The 17671-nt window shown below is 44.9% G+C and overlaps 1 protein-coding gene across 1 annotated transcript in view; it reads right to left on the minus strand.

Moving 5' to 3' along the window:
- Positions 1–218: 218 nt before the first annotated feature.
- The window catches only part of LOC106580051 (3',5'-cyclic-AMP phosphodiesterase 4D), a 90364-nt gene continuing 72911 nt past the window's right edge, over positions 219–17671 (minus strand). Inside the window, exons 6-14 of the mRNA XM_014160619.3 lie at positions 13473–13585; positions 6226–6319; positions 5827–6005; positions 5513–5611; positions 5259–5423; positions 4987–5086; positions 3566–3720; positions 3077–3382; positions 219–2973 (exon numbers count right to left, since the gene is read on the minus strand). Of these exons, the coding sequence (XP_014016094.1) occupies positions 2488–2973; positions 3077–3382; positions 3566–3720; positions 4987–5086; positions 5259–5423; positions 5513–5611; positions 5827–6005; positions 6226–6319; positions 13473–13585 (1697 nt within the window). The 3' untranslated portion in view covers positions 219–2487. The remainder of the gene's footprint in view (positions 2974–3076; positions 3383–3565; positions 3721–4986; positions 5087–5258; positions 5424–5512; positions 5612–5826; positions 6006–6225; positions 6320–13472; positions 13586–17671) is intronic.

The following is a 17671-nucleotide window of genomic DNA, read 5'->3' on the forward strand; positions in this document are numbered from 1 at the left end:
GACATATATTTTTTACCACTATTTTGGAACAAATCGCTTCCCGAATGAGAAACCGAATCGACCACATCCCTACACCACAATCAGAAAACGAAGACAAGATTGATTGACAGAAAACGGGAAATAAGGTTACTGTGTGCGTAGCACAAAAAGTGTCGCAACACACTAAATAAATGTAAAAAAGCTAACGAACCCCCCCCCCCCCCCCCCCCCCCCCCTCAGACTTCCACAACCCTTTAACCAAAGGTGCTTCTTATATCCAATACAAGCATTGCATTGTCAGATGACATTTGCTCACATTTACTGCAGGCAACAATAAGTAGAATGTAAAGGCTTCCTTCTGGTCAGTCAGACAAAATGATTTCATTGAACGTAAAGTAAAGTAGGCCTATATGTCAACATGTGTCATTTTTTTCAGCGAAAACATTCTTTGAAATAACTGTTACATGGTTATTACAACCAAACATGGGGACAGTGGTATGGGAGTAATAGTGTAAATTACTTTTGATAAACATGCAATCAGCAAATCGAGCCCGAGCACCTACCCCCTGGGCACTCCTGTAGATATGAGAGGATTGGAAACTAATATATATATCCAATCCTCTCAGATCAAGTGCGTAGACAGAGGGTAGGAGCTTGGGGTTGATTTGGAATTGGGCGATATATTAGACTGGACTCATAACTTACACTTTTGCTATTTTACATAAAATGATATGTTCAGTTATGTTACAAATGGAATAATGGTCTGGTTACTTAAGACAGAAACAAAATTAGGGTGGTTGCTCGGGAAGGATAGGTGGGCGTAAACCGCAACCATCTAGTAATGTGTAGCATTTTAGCTAACACTTCCCCAACCCTTTACCTAATCTTAACCTAATTCTTACCTTTTATTGTCATTTATTTTTACCTTTATTTAACGAGGCAAGTCAGTTAAGAACAAATTCTTATTTACAATGAAGGCCTACTCCGGGAAAACCCAGACGACGCTGGGCCAATTGTGCGCCGCGCTATGGGACTCCCAATTACGGCCGGATGTGATACAGCCTGGATCTTCTAACGTTTTACGTACATTCTTGTCGCAGTGCTCGACTTAGACTGAAATAGGTGCTGGTACTCATTTTGGGTGCCGGTATGGTTTATATTTCAGTGCAGGAGCTCCACAATACTTTTGAGCTAATATTCTATCAAATGAACAGGAGCTCAAGCAGTAGAAGCTTTTTTGGTGCCGGTACTCAGCTCTGGTGAGCTGCTGCTCAAGTCAACCACTGCTTTGTTGTCAATTCTCCTAACCAGCAATGTAAATTATCCTGCAACGCAACAAGCAGCCTGGTCTCAGACAAAGACATCCTCCAAGACATACGATAACTTACTTAAAACAATTTGTATGATATTGTTCGACCAGGTAAGACTTATGATACTACACATCCTCCAATTCGTATAATATTGTACAACCACTATTCCATTTGTAATGTAACATGCGATACTAAATGGAAGTGGCAAATGTCTGTCCCAGATGCTACAAATTGCCCTGAGGCCAGGTTGGATATATTTAAAGGAGTGCAAATAATCCCCAATACTAACCCAAATACAATAACTAGAAAATGACCCTTTTACACACAGAAAAGCAGTGGCAGACGAGGTATTCTCATCAACAGATTTCATTTGACTTTCAAGTCACTTCTCTTTTTCTTTTCGTTAACAAAAGTAAAACGTAGGATAGCAAAAGTAAAACCTAAAAAAGATACGTACGGTATGATACAAAAACTCTAGAGGTCAAACCTAGCATTAGTGCTGAAAGATCTTAGCCTTTTTTTCAGTCAGGTTTTCAAGGAAGACTTCAACTTCAGAAAAGTGTCTTGATAAATTCCCACAATGCATTTCTCTCCATGTGCTGCAGGTCCTCTCTGCATGGTGACGTGTCCTGTTGGGCTTTCATTCATCCAGACCACACAGCAACTTAGCACATTGCTTCACTGACTTTGCTGAGGAGTACAAAGAACTAAGAAAAAAATATACTATAGCAACTTCTGCAGAACGGCACTTAATAACACACAGAAACACTGCCATCAGTCAGGCAAGGCTGAAAGGAGGAGATATGCTGTATATAAACAGCATTAAACACACTCTAAACGGCTGATCAAAATCCTTAATGTAACTTCAACACAGTAGGACTGGGTTTTAAAGTTAAATAACACACAGACAACTTCAGTACAAATGTGAATGGAAAAGAGTTTTCCTGAGTGCAAAAAACTTGTAGAAGTACCAGTGGACGTGTCTAAGAAGCTGACCAATAGGATGAGGAGAGAGGAGTGACCAAGGGGTGGAGAGCAGCGTGCGCTTTGGAACCATAAACACATGTATATATATATATATATATATATATATATATATATATAAAAACAGACAGACACTCCACAAAACCCCAAAATACTCTATAAATAATAATCTCTGGTTATTAAGAAGAACAGTTTAGTTGCCATCCATACACTGCTATGTATCGGCTGGTTTCTCCTCTCCCTTCTTCTCATCATCCTCCCCCTCCTCTTCCTCTTCCACTACAGATGGTTGCGATGAAGAGGATTCTCCTTCCACTTCCACCTCCTCTTCCTCATCCTCCCCCACCTGCTCATCCAGTGGTATCTCTGTCGACTCAGAGTCCTGCGTACAGAGTGTTTTTGAGTCACTACAACTATTCTCCTCTTCTTCATCCTCCTCCTCGGGTTGGCTGCCACTGTCCTTCTCTGTGTCCGACTCCCCGTCCTCCTCCAGGGTGAGTTCAAACTGGAACTTGTCCCCTCCAAGGGGGCGGCTGATATCCTCAGGCTCGTCCAGGGTAGGTGAGGGGCTCTGGGGTATGGTGCTCTGGTACCACTCCCTGTTGTCCTCCAGAGTGTCCAGGATGTCCTGGGCATCAGGGTGCACCAGGTCTGCCCACGTCTCCCATAGAGGGTGGACAATGTAGTCTATGAAGCCTACCTGGAGAGAGGAGAGGGAGGCTTAGGTTTAGTTAAAAACAACAGAAAGGATATGTGTGAGTGTGTGTTGGGTGTTTGTGAATGTGTCTGGTGTGTTTGGGTACCTGGCTCTTCTCAACAGAGGCATTGTGTTTGTCACACATAGGGCTGATCTCCATGCCTCTCTCCCTCTCTCTGTCCCCCTGGGTGAAGAACTCTTCCATGATGCGGTCGGTCCACTGGCGGTACAGCTGCAGGGGCTTAGTGGGGTTACTCAGGTCCGCACAGTGCACCATGTTCTGCAGTACCTGTATCCTGTCAGAGTAGTTGTCCAGGAGTAGAACTCCAGAGCTGGTCACCTTCTTGGTCTCCACCATGGTCTTTAGGTCAGCCAGCAGGTTCATGTGTTTGGACATGTCAGTCGCTAGGACCTGGGGACCACCAGAGACGCAACACAGGCTGTCACAATACTGGCAGGGACAAAGCAATAGAACAGAACTTCCCTGTGAAGTTAACAGAAGCAATCAAGTACAACCATGGATGTTTTCTAAGCTGATGTGGAGACTATTTCACAGACGTTCCTATTGGTTACTGATGATTATCCAGTCACTCACAATGTCGATGACCATCTTGCGCAGTGATTGTCGTTGTTTTTTGGTCAGGTTCTGGAAGATGTCACAGTTCTCTTCCTGAAGCAGCTTGAAGCCCACAGCCAGGTGGTGGTTCTCCAGGACTGACGAGTCGTTGTACATGAGGGCCAGCTCCGAGTCTGGGGGACAAACACACATACTGTACCCTGACTCAGATGCTTGACATAAATAATGTGATATTATATCCATAAAACAGGGTTCGATGGAGAGGTGTTGTTGAGGTCCTCTGCCTCACCAGTCAATATATAAAACAGAAATATATACTTTTAAAACACATGCTCCGGAACTTTGGAGACTACTAAGTATTTTTTAAACCTCCCGCTTTGGGCTTGATGTGTGAATGTGTAATTCATTTAAGTAAAAAGGCCCGAAGTGGTGTGGTATATGGCTGTTCTTATGTACGACAATATATCACGGCCGTTAGCTGTGATATTTTGACCATATACCACAAACCCCTGAGGTGCCTTATTGCTATTATGAACAGGTTACCAACGTAATTAGAGCAATAAACAAGTGGTTTTGCATCATACCCGTGGTATATTGTCTCATATACCACATCTTTCTGCCAACGAGCATTCAGAACGACCCAATTTATAAACATGCTTAATCTATGAGCACAATTACAGTCTTACATCAATTAGCCATGAAATCCCTCATTTGAAAGTGACTGTTTATCTGGAAGCTGTGCTGAGCCATTTTCCCTACATTTTCCCCACGTGGGCCAGCCCCCTAGCAATTTGAGTTCTAGCCAATGAGCTTCAGCCCCTCGCCATCTGAGTGACAGCTAGCAAGATGCACACACAGCAGAGCGAGAGAGAGAGCAATGACGTGGTGCACATATGTGACGTCGTAGACAATTGGTTTCAGAACTACCAATTAAAAAGCATACAAAAGTGCCGGACAATCTCTTAAACTCTTAAACAGATCTGTAGAGGTCGATCATTTGTAGAATAAGGACACTATTTCCACTTGTAATGAAGCTAGTGTTTACACTATACTAATTGGTACTGTATTCTACAGTATGTGGTGGAATTATAGTACCAACCGAAATACAGCAATTCCTGTTGTACTTAGAGCTTCCAAGAACAAGCATTTGTCCCAGAGCTGGGAGGGGGGAGGGTATCTGGTGTGTGTGCACATGGGTGGATTGAATCTCGTGAGTGTTTTACCCAGATGCGCAGGAGAGACAGAGGGCATCCATCATTGATCTCTACAGTTCATTTGAGTGTGTGTGCATGTGTGTAGGGGTGGGCGCGTGTGTATCTGTCTTCGTTTTCGTGCATGCTCTGATGAGTGGCTTTTATGCGTATGTGTGTGTGCGTGCATGCGTGTGCACCAGCCAGCCATTGACGTAGCTATTAAGTCAGGCCTGTACTCAGACTCACTAGTGTTGATGAGGAACTGGTTGGAGACTCCAGGGTGGTCAACGTCATGAATAGCACTGGCGAATATGGCAGCTAGGATCTCCAGGTCGGTGAACACAGCCTGGGAACAGCAGAGAAGACAGTACAGGGTCACACCAGCCATTCAAACATGATAAGATGGTGAGTAACACACCAAATAACAGCAACCGGAAATCTGTCAGTTACAATCCGACAAATAAAAACTGAAGTATGTAATTGATGAATGGATTGACTGATTGATTGAGAGGTCCAACCTCTAGAGCGGGGGTCGATAGCAGCACGTGAGTGGACTGGGTGACATCAGCAGCATGGATGTTGTTGTGGTAGGCCACGTCGCCATGGTAATGGTCTTCTAAGGTCATCAGGTATGTTATAAAGGTGTCGAGTGGAATTTTAAACGTTTTTAACAAGTCTCTCTCCTATAAGAAAAAACAAAACATTATTTTGTATTCTAATAGTCATGTAAGTACAATCAACAAAAATAGAGTAGATCAAATGTGATGATTACCTGGAATATAGTGTGCATCATGACGGTCAGGGGCCTGTTCCCAGAGAACTCAGTGACTTTGAAAACGTTAAGGCCCCATTTATTTACATCCTCCAGCTCCTGCAAAGGGAAACCAACCCTTCACACACCAACATACAGTAGTAGACATCTGTTGAAGAGCATCACTCTATCTGTCTTCCCCTCTTTCTCTACCCCTTCTCTAAATCTTTCCCTCCCATCAATCTCTTTCTGTCCCTCACTTTTCTGCCCTTTACCCTCTCTCTTCATGTCTCCTCCCACTCCCTCTCCTCCCCCTTTCTCCCACTGCTGCCCACCTTAGCCAGTTCGTCCTCTGTCTCTGTCTTGACTCCGAAGCGGGGTATGTTAGAGTTGGTGAGGCTGGAGCTATGCTGCAGTTTCTTCACCCCACTTATCTGACACATGGGCCTGTTCTTCTTGTCTTCCTTCTCCTTCTGCGTCTGCGGAGTTGGCATCTCCACCTCGTGCTGCTTGTCTGTGTCAAACACATAAAAGAAGAGACTATGTGTCAAAAACATAGAATAAGAGACAGTGAGTGGGATGTCCAAACTGTCTGCATTAACAACACAAAATACGGCCTATGAGACCTGGTCAAAAGTACTGGGTTATATAGGAAATAGGGTGCCATTTGGGACACAGATCCTGCCTCTCTACAGGGTCCCGGATGAGCATGGAGGAGCCCAGTGGTCACTCACCCAGGAAGGTGCTGGAGATGAACTCCGACACCTGGTTCCCAGAGCGGCTCATCTCAGACAGGTGGCTGAGCTCCCTGTTCAACATTCTCTTGAACTGGAACACAACACACAGACAAACAAACACAGAGAGGAAGGGTTAGAGTTTGTAGTAAAACAGGGAAAATTGAGTTATATTCTGCACTGGATGTGTCACTCATGATTTTGTATGACTTGGGACAAAGATGGTGGAATTCTGGAGCACATATCGGAGCATTCACTCTGACCATATCTGCCATTGAGGGCCAAAGTCATTTATAAAGGTAGAAAACTATTTTAGAAGGGAAATAGCAGACACTATGAGACTCCACACTTGAATCAATACTACTACAGCATGCTATGACACACACACACACACACACAGTTGAGAGGCTGGAACCGGTACAGAGCAGGTGAGATACCCGCTGCTCCCCCCCCACCAGCCACAGTTCTGATGTCATCAGTAACCCAATTCTTTGTCAACCACTATCATTCTCCCTCGCTCCCTCTGTCCCTCCGTCGCTCGCTCCCTCTGTCCCTCCGTCGCTCGCTCCCTCTCTCCTGATTGGAGTGACAGACCCAAATGTAGATGTGGCCTTTGATTCGGAGGACAATAAGAGGAAGGTGGAGGAGAACTCTTAAACAACAGTGATTTGCGAAAACCAGGCTGAAGGCTGTGGTGCTGACACTATCTGAATGCACACACATTTACATTTCATTCTCAACCTGGCAACTGTGGCGCCCGCGTTAGGGAGCCAGCATGCATAATGTATGTGAATGGTCAATATAGATCAATATCAGAGGCCATTATAAACCCATAGTACTTACTGTGCAGTTGGACTTTGACATAAGACTCTTTGTTAAAGTGACTGCCATTGATACAGCCCTATAAATATTTACCAACGCACTCGATCACCTTTCACATACAGCATATCTCTATCCCTGCATTTTCATACAAAAAACGGCCCTTGTATGCTATAAGCTATAAGTCATGTGAACATGCAGCCAGCAGTAAGAGCATCAAAATAATTGGCGGCTATCTATATCAGAGCCACAGACTGCACACCCAGCCATACAACCATTTAACTAATAACACCAGCAATACAGGTGGACTACGTCAAACAACACGTTTGTCTCTCTCGTTGCAGCTCTGATAAATAAAGTCCACAGGTTTGTCAGGGACAAGCCTTGCTTTTCCTTTGTCGGGCAATGACATCATTCTCACCTCATCGGAGGAATGACGACTTGCTTTATCAGAAAAATATATATTAATGGTATTAGAATAACAAAATCCACCTCACGTCTTACCTTTAGAAATCCCCAGGACACAGAGTGCAGGTAGTTGACCTCAGGCATTTTGAAAAAAAAAAACGTAATGTGTGGTCCAAATATAAACAGAACAGGCGGACTAGAGCCAGCTACAGTGCAGAACGACGGAACCGCCAAAAAAGAGGGAGAGGAACAGAAACAACACCTCCAGCAGCTCAATACAGCGAGAGCAGAGTCCTAGAATAAGAGGGGCTTTGAGGTGTGTTGCAGGTCCAATCACTGAACAGAGTCAGTCATATCCGCCTCTTCCTCTGCGTCGTTCCTCTGCATGGGGAAAGCCATAGTCCAGGATCTTGACTGGAGCGCTGCGCTCTGGGGAAGCTGGGGACAGCGTTTGGCTACCCGTGGTTCTGATGAGAGCATCCTCCCGCACACACGGACAAACACACTCAGAGTAAAACCCATACACACACACTAAAGTCACTACTGGGATGTGTGAATAATAGATGACGTGAGAGGAGGATGCCTGGATGCTGCCGGTGGTCCTGGAGAGGGAAGCTCTCCTGTCGACAACTTCGAAATAAGGCTGCCTCTGCCTCTCACACACACTCCTATGTTAACCACACGGGCTGCTGCCCTCACCCACACACACCCAGCCTATCAGGGAGAGGATGGAGAAAACAGTGCGCTTGATCACCAGAGCTGATTGGCTGGGCTGGAGCAGACTGAGCTCATCTCTCCGTGTGATTGGTTGAGGTTGGAGGTAATTCCTCTGATAAGTAGATTTTCAACATTTTCTTTGATTTCTGCAGTGCAGCGGGATGGGGACATACTGTATGCTTGTACCGTGTGTGTGTGTGTGTGTGTGTGTGTGTGTGTGTGTGTGTGTGTGTGTGTGTGTGTGTGTGTGTGTGTGTGTGTGTGTGTGTGTGTGTGTGTGTGTGTGCGCGTGTGTGTGTGTGTGTGTGTGTGTGTGTGTGTGTGTGTGTGTGTGATGGCACTACTGCGTGTTGTGTGTCATGAGTGTGAGTGTACTCTTGATATGTGTCATCACGCTGAGGTAATCTTTGGGACACTGTTGCTGGAAGCGGCGATGGTCTCATCCTGGTCATGCAATATTCACACTGAAGGTAGTTCAGGCTAATTTCCTGGGAGTTGAGTCAGAGAAGACCACAGAAAAGAATATGTGTAATACATTTATAAATCCCATTCAATTTGCACAAGGCGCGAGGGTCAGTCACTGGGCTGTCTGGAACATGTCTGAATGGGACAGTTAGTACAACACAGAGAATACTGTGTGACACTTCATTCAGGGTCATAAATGGTGCTGTATTCTATTTGTTTGACCATGAGGCCATGGCTTTGTCCTCTGGTCAGAAGTAGTGCACTACAGATCTGCTATCTTAACTTGACCAGTTTCTCACAGTAGGAAATAAATCCTACAGCTACAGGACAAGTGAATTATTATGTGGATAATAATTCATGGGGATTTTTATAGAGGTTGATACATTTTTCATTAGGGCAAATCAAGTCCGACAATTTAAAGTGGAAATTACAAACTTTAGAAGTCTTCTTAAAAGTAGAATACACTACAGATTTGAATTTCCTGCGGCGCAGAGTGATCAAATAAAGATAGAACATCTGTATATAAGGAATAGAGTGTAATTTGGGACACATCCTATGTCTTTGGTCCTGACTTTTATGATCAGCAATAACCTTGCTGGGTTTTCTCTAAACTGGGGTTGGGTACAGCTCGGGTTGCAAAATTCCGGGAACTTTCAATAAATTCCCTGCTTCTCCCAAAATCTCAGTTGGAGGATTCCAGAAATGAGAAGGGAATAAGCAGGGAATCCGGAATCCTCCAATCAGGATCTCTGGAAAACTAAAAGACTACTACACTATCCGTTTGCTAGCCAAGCGTGTCTGTGTGTGTGTGTGTGTGTGTGTTTGATGTTAGTACTGCATGCCGTGTGTCAGGAGGGAATAAACAGGAAATCCAGAATCCTCCAACCAGGATTTCTGGAAAACCAGGGAATGTATTGACATTTTGCAACACTAATACAGCACCAGAGTATGTGTGCTCCGGAAGCAGCTCGGATGCAGTATGGATGGACGGTAGTCAGAACACATTAAAAGGCATTAACAGAGGAAGAGAGAGCAGGCTATAGAGTTGCTTAAATAAACATGGCACCTGAAAGTATTTAATTGTAAACTACATTGGTGGGGCATAGACAAAAGACTACTACACTATCAGTTACCTACCCGAGCCTGTGTGTGTGTGTGTGTGTGTGTGTGTGTGTGTGTGTGTGTGTGTGTGTTTGATGGCACTACTGTGTGTTGTGTGTCATGAGTGTGAGTGTACTCTTGATATGTGTCATCACGCTGAGGTAATCTTTGGGACACTGTTGCTGGAAGCGGTGATGGTCTCATCCTGGTCATGCAATATTCACACTGAAGGTAGTTCAGGCTAATTTCCTGGGAGTTGAGTCAGAGAAGACCACAGAAAAGAATATGTGTAATACATTTATAAATCCCATTCAATTTGCACATGGCGCGAGGGTCAGTCACTGGGCTGTCTGGAACATGTCTGAATGGGACAGTTAGTACAGCACAGAGAATACTGTGTGGCACTTCATTCAGGGTCATAAATGATGCTGTATTCTATTTGTTTGACCATGAGGCCTATCTTTAGTTTTTTTTCTCCCTTTTTCTCCACAATTTCATGGAATCCAATTGGTAGTAACAGTCTTGTCCCATCGCTGCAACTCCTGTACAGACCCGGGAGAGGTGAAGGTCGAGAGCTGTGTGTCCTCCGAAACACGACCCAGCCAAGTCACACTGCTTCTTGACATAATGCCCACTTAACCTGGAAGCCAGCCGCACCAATGTGGTGGAGAAAACACTGTACACCTGGCGACCGTGTCAGCATGCATGCGCCCGGCCCACCACAGGAGTCGCTAGAGCGCGATGGGACAAGGACATCCCGGAGCCTGGACTCCAACCAGGATCTCTAGTGGCACAGCTAGCACTGCAAAGCAGTGCCTTAGACCACTGCGCCACTTGGCAGGCCAGATCTGGTATCTTAATTTGACCAATTTCTTGCATTAAGAAAATAGTCCTGCAGCAACAGGACATGTGAATTATTATGTGGATTATAATTAATGGCCATTTTTGTAGGGGTTGATACGCTACCAGCGCAGGAAATTGCTCTGCGACAACAGAGTGATCAAATTAAGTTAGACAATCTGTATATAGGGAATAGAGTGCCATAAGGTACATGTCTTTGGTCCTGACTTTTATGATGAGCAATAACTTGGCTGTGTTTTCTCTGAACTGGGGTTGGGTACATGAACACTGTACTGTATTTGTACTTATGAAGCAGCTCGGATGCAGTATGGATGGACGGTAGTCAGAACACATTAAAAGGCATTAACAGAGGAAAAGATAGCAGGCTAATTGATTAGCTTAAATAAACATGCCACGTTAACTGTAAACTAGATTGGTGGGGCATACACTAAAAGACTACAACACTATATGTTTCCTACCTAAAACAATTAAGTCAAGCCTTGGACCAATCAAAATACCCTCTCAGTAGATGGGACAAGTCATGTCTCAGATTACCTTCCATCTTGGATCCCTGAAGGCATTGTGGGTAGCAGCGCTGGAGCAGCTGAGACTGCTGGTCTCCCGTTAAGAGAGATATAGCGCCTCCGCCTGTGTCCAGGAGACTAGGAACAGGCCGTCACAGGTCCAAAAAACAGGCAAGCACGCGCACACAGGCCGGCTAGCTAGGCAGTCTGCTATTGTTAACTCAGCAAATAGGTTTGAAACACACACCTTTAGGTAGAAAATGGAAAGGATCGCATCATGTTTCGGGCAAATTTGTTTTGGGGAATTGTGGCACAAAACTGCAATTCCCTGATGAATATAGAGCCAGTCAAAATGGATCTCATATCTGGAGCTATTTTTTGATCTGTAACATTTATTTTGGTGGCAGATTTCCCTTTCCTAGGTGAAGGATAATAAAGTGTGTGTATGTAAAAGCTATCAACATGTACAACACGTACACACAGTGTACAACATAATGCTATATAATGGCACACATGCCCCTTATTAATACAACATGCCCCTTATTAATACAACATGCCCCTTATTAATACAACATGCCCCTTGCAAATACCAATACCCATTATGTCTTTCTACAATTTCAGGGTGGATCAGAGACAATAATGGCATGTGATACTGACATCATCAAATAGGTAGGTTAAATATAATGCTCGAGGCCAGCTGGGTCCAGCGAATGAGATCACTCGTCACAATAACAGTGATGTCACCATTACATACAATACATACAATTCCACCATCTACATCTTTTGACCTCCCCAGCCTGTGTTCTACATTTTACCTAAGCCGTGTATAGCTAATGCACATGTTACAACCTGCTATAATTGTATGTAGTGAAAACAAACAGCACAAAATAAGACAATGGTATGTGGATGATACTGGTACCCAATGCTACTGTTCTGTATTACCAAAATGAAATACTTCATGTTGATGTTTTAGTCAAGAAATAGCCATGTCATAGGTTGAAAATAACAGAGAAGGAGTGACAGTTGTGTACATGGTGTGTTCTCGGAGAGAAACATAGCCCGTGTGTGTGTGTGTGTGTGTGTGTGTGTGTGTGTGTGTGTGTGTGTGTGTGTGTGTGTGTGTGTGTGTGTGTGTGTGTGTGTGTGTGTGTGTGTGTGTGTGTGTGTGTGTGTGTGTGTGTGTGTGTGTGTTCACTGGAGTGAGACGGCAAGCCAACTAGGTGTGTTGCTATGGAAACCAGGGATAGCTGTGTGTGCTAGCTGCAGCTATATACGACAGGGTGACAAATAGCCTGTGTATAGCCTGTGTTTCTCACCCCTGTATAGGGGCAATGCATATCTGTCTGTCTGTGGCTGTACTACCATCTGCAAGTGTCTGACTGTGTCCTTTTGTCTGTCCGACCTGCCTCTCCTTTATCTTGCGCCAAGCCCATCTACCCTATTGTGACATCATGGGGTGTGACATCATCAGCCAGGGAGGCAGCCTCTCCAGCAGAGCCCAGAGCTGCTCAGCATGCAGGGCGTCAGGCCCATGCTGGAGAGAGCCGAGCTGAGCACTCTCCGTGCACATCTCCCATCCGTGCATGATAACGCTAAGTACAGCTCCAGATACTGATACAAGGGATCTCCCCATACCATGTGAAAGACAGCATGAATCATTATATCATTACCAGTATTAGTACAGATACTGCTGTTGTAGAAGGAGGAGGAATAGGTCTGAGTGAGTGAGTGAGTGAGTGAGTGAGTGAGTGAGTGAGTGAGTGAGTGAGTGAGTGAGTGAGTGAGTGAGTGAGTGAGTGAGTGAGTGAGTGAGTGAGTGAGTGAGTGAGTGAGTGAGTGAGTGAGTGAGTGAGTGAGTGAGTGAGTGAGTGAGTGAATAAGCGAGCGATCGAGAGAATGGGGGTACTAGGGGTGCATCTCAATAGTCTAAAGTCACTTCCCTCTCCTTGTATCCTTCCTCACAATCAATCCAAGTATGAATCCAAGATGGCAGTTTGGCTAGAACACAACATCATTTGAAAAGCTGTCAAGCTCCCAACTCAGGCAACTCTCTGGTGGCAGGCCCTCCTCCTCTCTAACCTCTAGGCTACCTGTCAATGGTCACTCCATACAGTAGAGTCATGTTCCCAGCTGAGAGGGACCGAATCCATTGCAGTGTAGTGTAGTGTTGTTCCAAAACACTTCAGTTATGCACAGGTATGCGGGAAGAGATGGATAGTCAATCCTTACAGTACCTCAACAGACCTTTCCAGCGTGGGAAGCCAACAATCTTGATTGCTACAGATCTCACCTCCATGTTTTTTGTAAACAAAGACTTACTCAAACGCAACTAAATATGACACACAATAATAAGTAAAAGGTTCTTGTCCTTACCTTGTTGGAGGCCATCTCGCCGACTGAGTGTCTGGTCTGCAGGGTCTCCAGCTGGTCCAGGCACCAGTCCAGCTCCTCCAGCGTCTCAGTGGCCAGTTTCTGATAGGCCTCCTCTGGGGGGGCGAGACAGGTGGGCAGGGGGTCAGTACGGAGGCGCTTCAGAGGGCTAGCGCAGACTGCTGGCCCGGGGTCTGCCTCCCCACACACAGCAATGCTGAGATGCCCCGAGTGGACGCATGGGTGACTCTTCATACTGGTGCAGAGGGGCCAGTAGGAGAGTGAGAGGGGCCAAGTCACAAGTCTGATTTCCAACCCAAGACAGACACCCTGATAAGGTGAGACCAGAGGGGCTTAGAGTCCTGAATCCTATCCCAGAGACCCCCCCTCCGTGTCCAATAGTCCTACTGTCCAAACCTTTGGAGGAATGACAGGGGCGTATAGTCCTGGAACCTAAACCTAGCCCAAAACCCTGCACCAGGCTGTTGAAGCCCAAGCACCCCTAATACAAGCAACAGTTAAAATCACAGCAGAGACTGAGAATATGGAGGGTGCCCTTTAGGTTTGGATACGATACAGACAACACCAAAACAGAGACAAAGACAAACACACACACACACACACATACACACACACATACGCACAACAACACACAGAATCCCAGTCTCTCAGTGATGTGTGTGTCTGAGGTTCAGTATACAGTCCATAGAAGAGATATAATTCCAGTCATGGAGAAGGATGAAGAGCAGTCTGGATAGCAGGCCCATGTCTGCCCAGGGGAAGGATGGAGAGACAGAGGGATAGATGAGAGGAGGGAGGGATGGGGGTGGAGAAGGGGCAGTAGATCCAGACGCTGTCCAGAATCTCACAACCAGCAGGGTTTCATCGACAGGCTGGAACAAAGGGGAGCACACTGTAGCATGCTGGTTGGCTGCCTGGCTGGCTGGCTGACTGGCTAGCTGTGGGGTGCGCGCTTACCGCACACACATACCACACACACACACAAATCACACACACCAGATGGAGAGCTAACCGTAACACATCACTCTGCCTCAGCCTCCCTGCAGCAGAAACGCTACATGCCAACGCTATAATCCAATGAGTGTGTGTTGAGTCTGGGCTCCGTCCTATAGATGATGTGTGTGTAGCATCCCTGGTATCCAGACGGCAGATCGCTGCTCTTCCTCAGAGCTGTACCTAAAGCCTGAGAGGACTGCACTGTGGATAGGGGAGGGCCGCACAGAAAGCCCGGCCTGGAGTATGAGGCAGTGGAGCTGGAGCTCAATTTGCGTGTCCGTTCAACGGAGAAAGAGAGAGGGGTGAGGGAAGGGAGGTGGACATGTAAGAGGAGACAAAGAGAAAGAGAGATGAAGAAAAAGAGAGGGAGAGAGAGAGAGGAGAACGAGACAGAGCTTCACGGGTTTTTCCCAGACCCTTCAAGCGACTGCGGTTTCTCTGATGTATCGTATGCCGTACGTGTCTGAGACAGATGTCTGAGAAAGAGATGTATGGGTAGTGATGCTTTTTAAAGAGGAATAATCTCTGAATAATGATCGTAAAGTCAGACAATTTCAAACAATGTTAGGGTGAGGTATCAGTAGTCTATTCTAACCCCTTTCAAACCTCAAATAACAGTGTATCAAATATTTGTAATTTCTATTATATTGTATATTCCTTATTTCCATTGCAAATGTAAGCAGTGCACTGAAGCCTCTCTCAGTCATTCATTAGTAGAGTGTGTCACCTTCTCAAAACCCAATTAACCCTCTTGCTGTGTTCCGGTCGAATTGGACCAATTTACAAGTTTTCTCTCTGAGAAATGTAGTTCATTTAGTCTGATTGTCATAAGGTTCCATGACTTTGTCCACACGGCATCTGAACACACAAAATACATTTGGATAATTTTCAAAACATTTTGGGTGTTTTATTTAAGTTTTGTACACCTGTGGTGTTCACGGTCAAAAATCTCCGGTCATTAGAAATGAATGGGTGAGACTACAATTAGTGTATACAATTGAGTTCAGGCACATGCTCATTCATCAGATGGACACACTTCCTCTCCCAGACCTCCACATGCATGTGTGTTTGAGCACACACACACACGCACGCGCACACGCCACGCGCACACACACACACACACACACACACACACACACACACACACACACACACACACACACACACACACACACACACACACACACACACACACACACACACACACACACACACACCTCACTCCCCTTCTTGGCTCCCATGGCAACCCCCACAGGAACCTTTCCCCAATAGAATCTTTCCCCCACGGGAACCACACCTGTTGGAATTCTCACAAACAATCGCAACATTGTTATAATAATATATAGAACTTTTCTTGCAGCTCTGGTATATAAAGCTTTTTTGAGGCCTTGCTCACAATTCATTCTGTGGCAGCACATTGACCAAACGATATACTGTATGTGAGGCTCTTGATCATATCTTTGATCATGACACTGGTGAGGAGGAGAGAGTCCTTGTTCAACTTTGACACAAAGTAGTCTGTGATAGATAGCACAATATTTTTCATCTGAGTATTTGTTAAAGTCAAAATATCCATACATTATGCTTTTTTTACTCAAAAAACAGTTGTATGTGCTCAGGTCAATGAGGCCTACAGGCCATAAATAGCAAATAGAAGTTCAAAACTTATAATGTTCACAAGAACTTAAGTTGATAAAAAGATCTAACACAACATTAGGTGATAATATATGTATTATTATGGATTTATAATCAGCTATAATGGGGCGGTCATACCTTGTGGGATTGGTAATAATCTGAGAAAGATTTAGGGAGCCCCATTGCTTTAGGACTTGGTCAGTTGGTTTAAGCATGTCCAGTTTAGGTCACCTAACAGGACAAATTCAGACTTAGTGTAAGGGGCCAGGAGAGAGCTTAGGGCAGGTAGGGTACAGGCCGGTGCTGATGGAGGACGATAGCACCCAGCAACAGTCAACAAAGAGTTATTTGAAAGTTTAACGCTTGAAACCAGCAAATCAAATTGTTTGGGGACAGACTTGGTGGAGACAACTGAGGACTGAAGGTGATCGTTTGTAAAGACTGCCACTCCCCTATCTTTGGAAGATCTGTCTTGCCAAAAAAGGTTATAACCAGAAAGGTTAACATCAGTATTCAAAACACTCTTGCTTAACCATGTCTTAGTAATGACCAACACATCTGGATTGGAGCTGTGAACCCACACTTTCAATTGATCCATTTTAGTTAATAAGCTTGTATGTATGTGGCTGCTATGAAAGTGAACTGTGTGTGCGGGTGATCAGGATTTGGGAGATATATGGTACCTCACTGGTTAGATGATAACCTGCAGAAGACAGTCAGCTACATTTGTGAGTGATGCATTTAAATTTAGGGGTCGCTAAACAAAGGAACACAACACTTATGTCATAACTCATTCCACCCATTCTGTTGAAAAAGTTTCTTGAACTGAAGCAAACGGAACAAAACGGGGATAGACCTACCTGAATTTATCCAATAGAAACTCTAATTCGCAACTGTTTGGACTAATGATTCCACCCTAGATCAGCTAGATGCAGGCAAGAGTGTGCAAGGCGGTACTGAACGAGTCACTGTCTGTCACTTTCATTACTCACATCTTCCTCTCGACCCGTGCACCTACATTCATTTGCAGGCTAGGTTGTAGCAACCTCATGATGGGTATAGAGAAAATTCAAGTATCATGTAGTAGCCTAAATATATTGATGTTACATTGAGCTGGGTGAACGGAATATGAATAACAGTCATCCAATATGGTGTAATAAAAATAAGACTATGCTCATTAAAAAAAATGTGTTGTCCTCCCTAATCTTAAATGGCACCGACTGCCACTGGTGTCTGCATATGTACTATGTGCCAAATGTACAGTAATACGGTTCAAAGTAAGGAACGTTCCCTACATGTGTACAGTATAAGCTATGTGTGTGTGTGCCACATGTGCAGTAATTTTCCCAGCATGCCTCAAACATCAGCATTGCATCACTGTAACCGGCCCTAAATCTCTCTGTCATTCTCTTTTGTCTTTCAAGCTCAACTCTTTTACATTTCCCTCTCTGTATCTCTCCATCACTCTCTTTCTCTCTCAATGGCTGGGGTGCCTCTCTCTCTCTCTCTCTCTCTCTCTCTCTCTCTCTCTCTCTGTGGCTGGGGTGCCA

The sequence above is a fragment of the Salmo salar genome, chromosome 20 (genome assembly GCF_965601325.2).
Source record: "Salmo salar chromosome 20, fSalSal1, whole genome shotgun sequence".
Taxonomy (NCBI): Eukaryota; Metazoa; Chordata; class Actinopteri; order Salmoniformes; family Salmonidae; genus Salmo; species Salmo salar.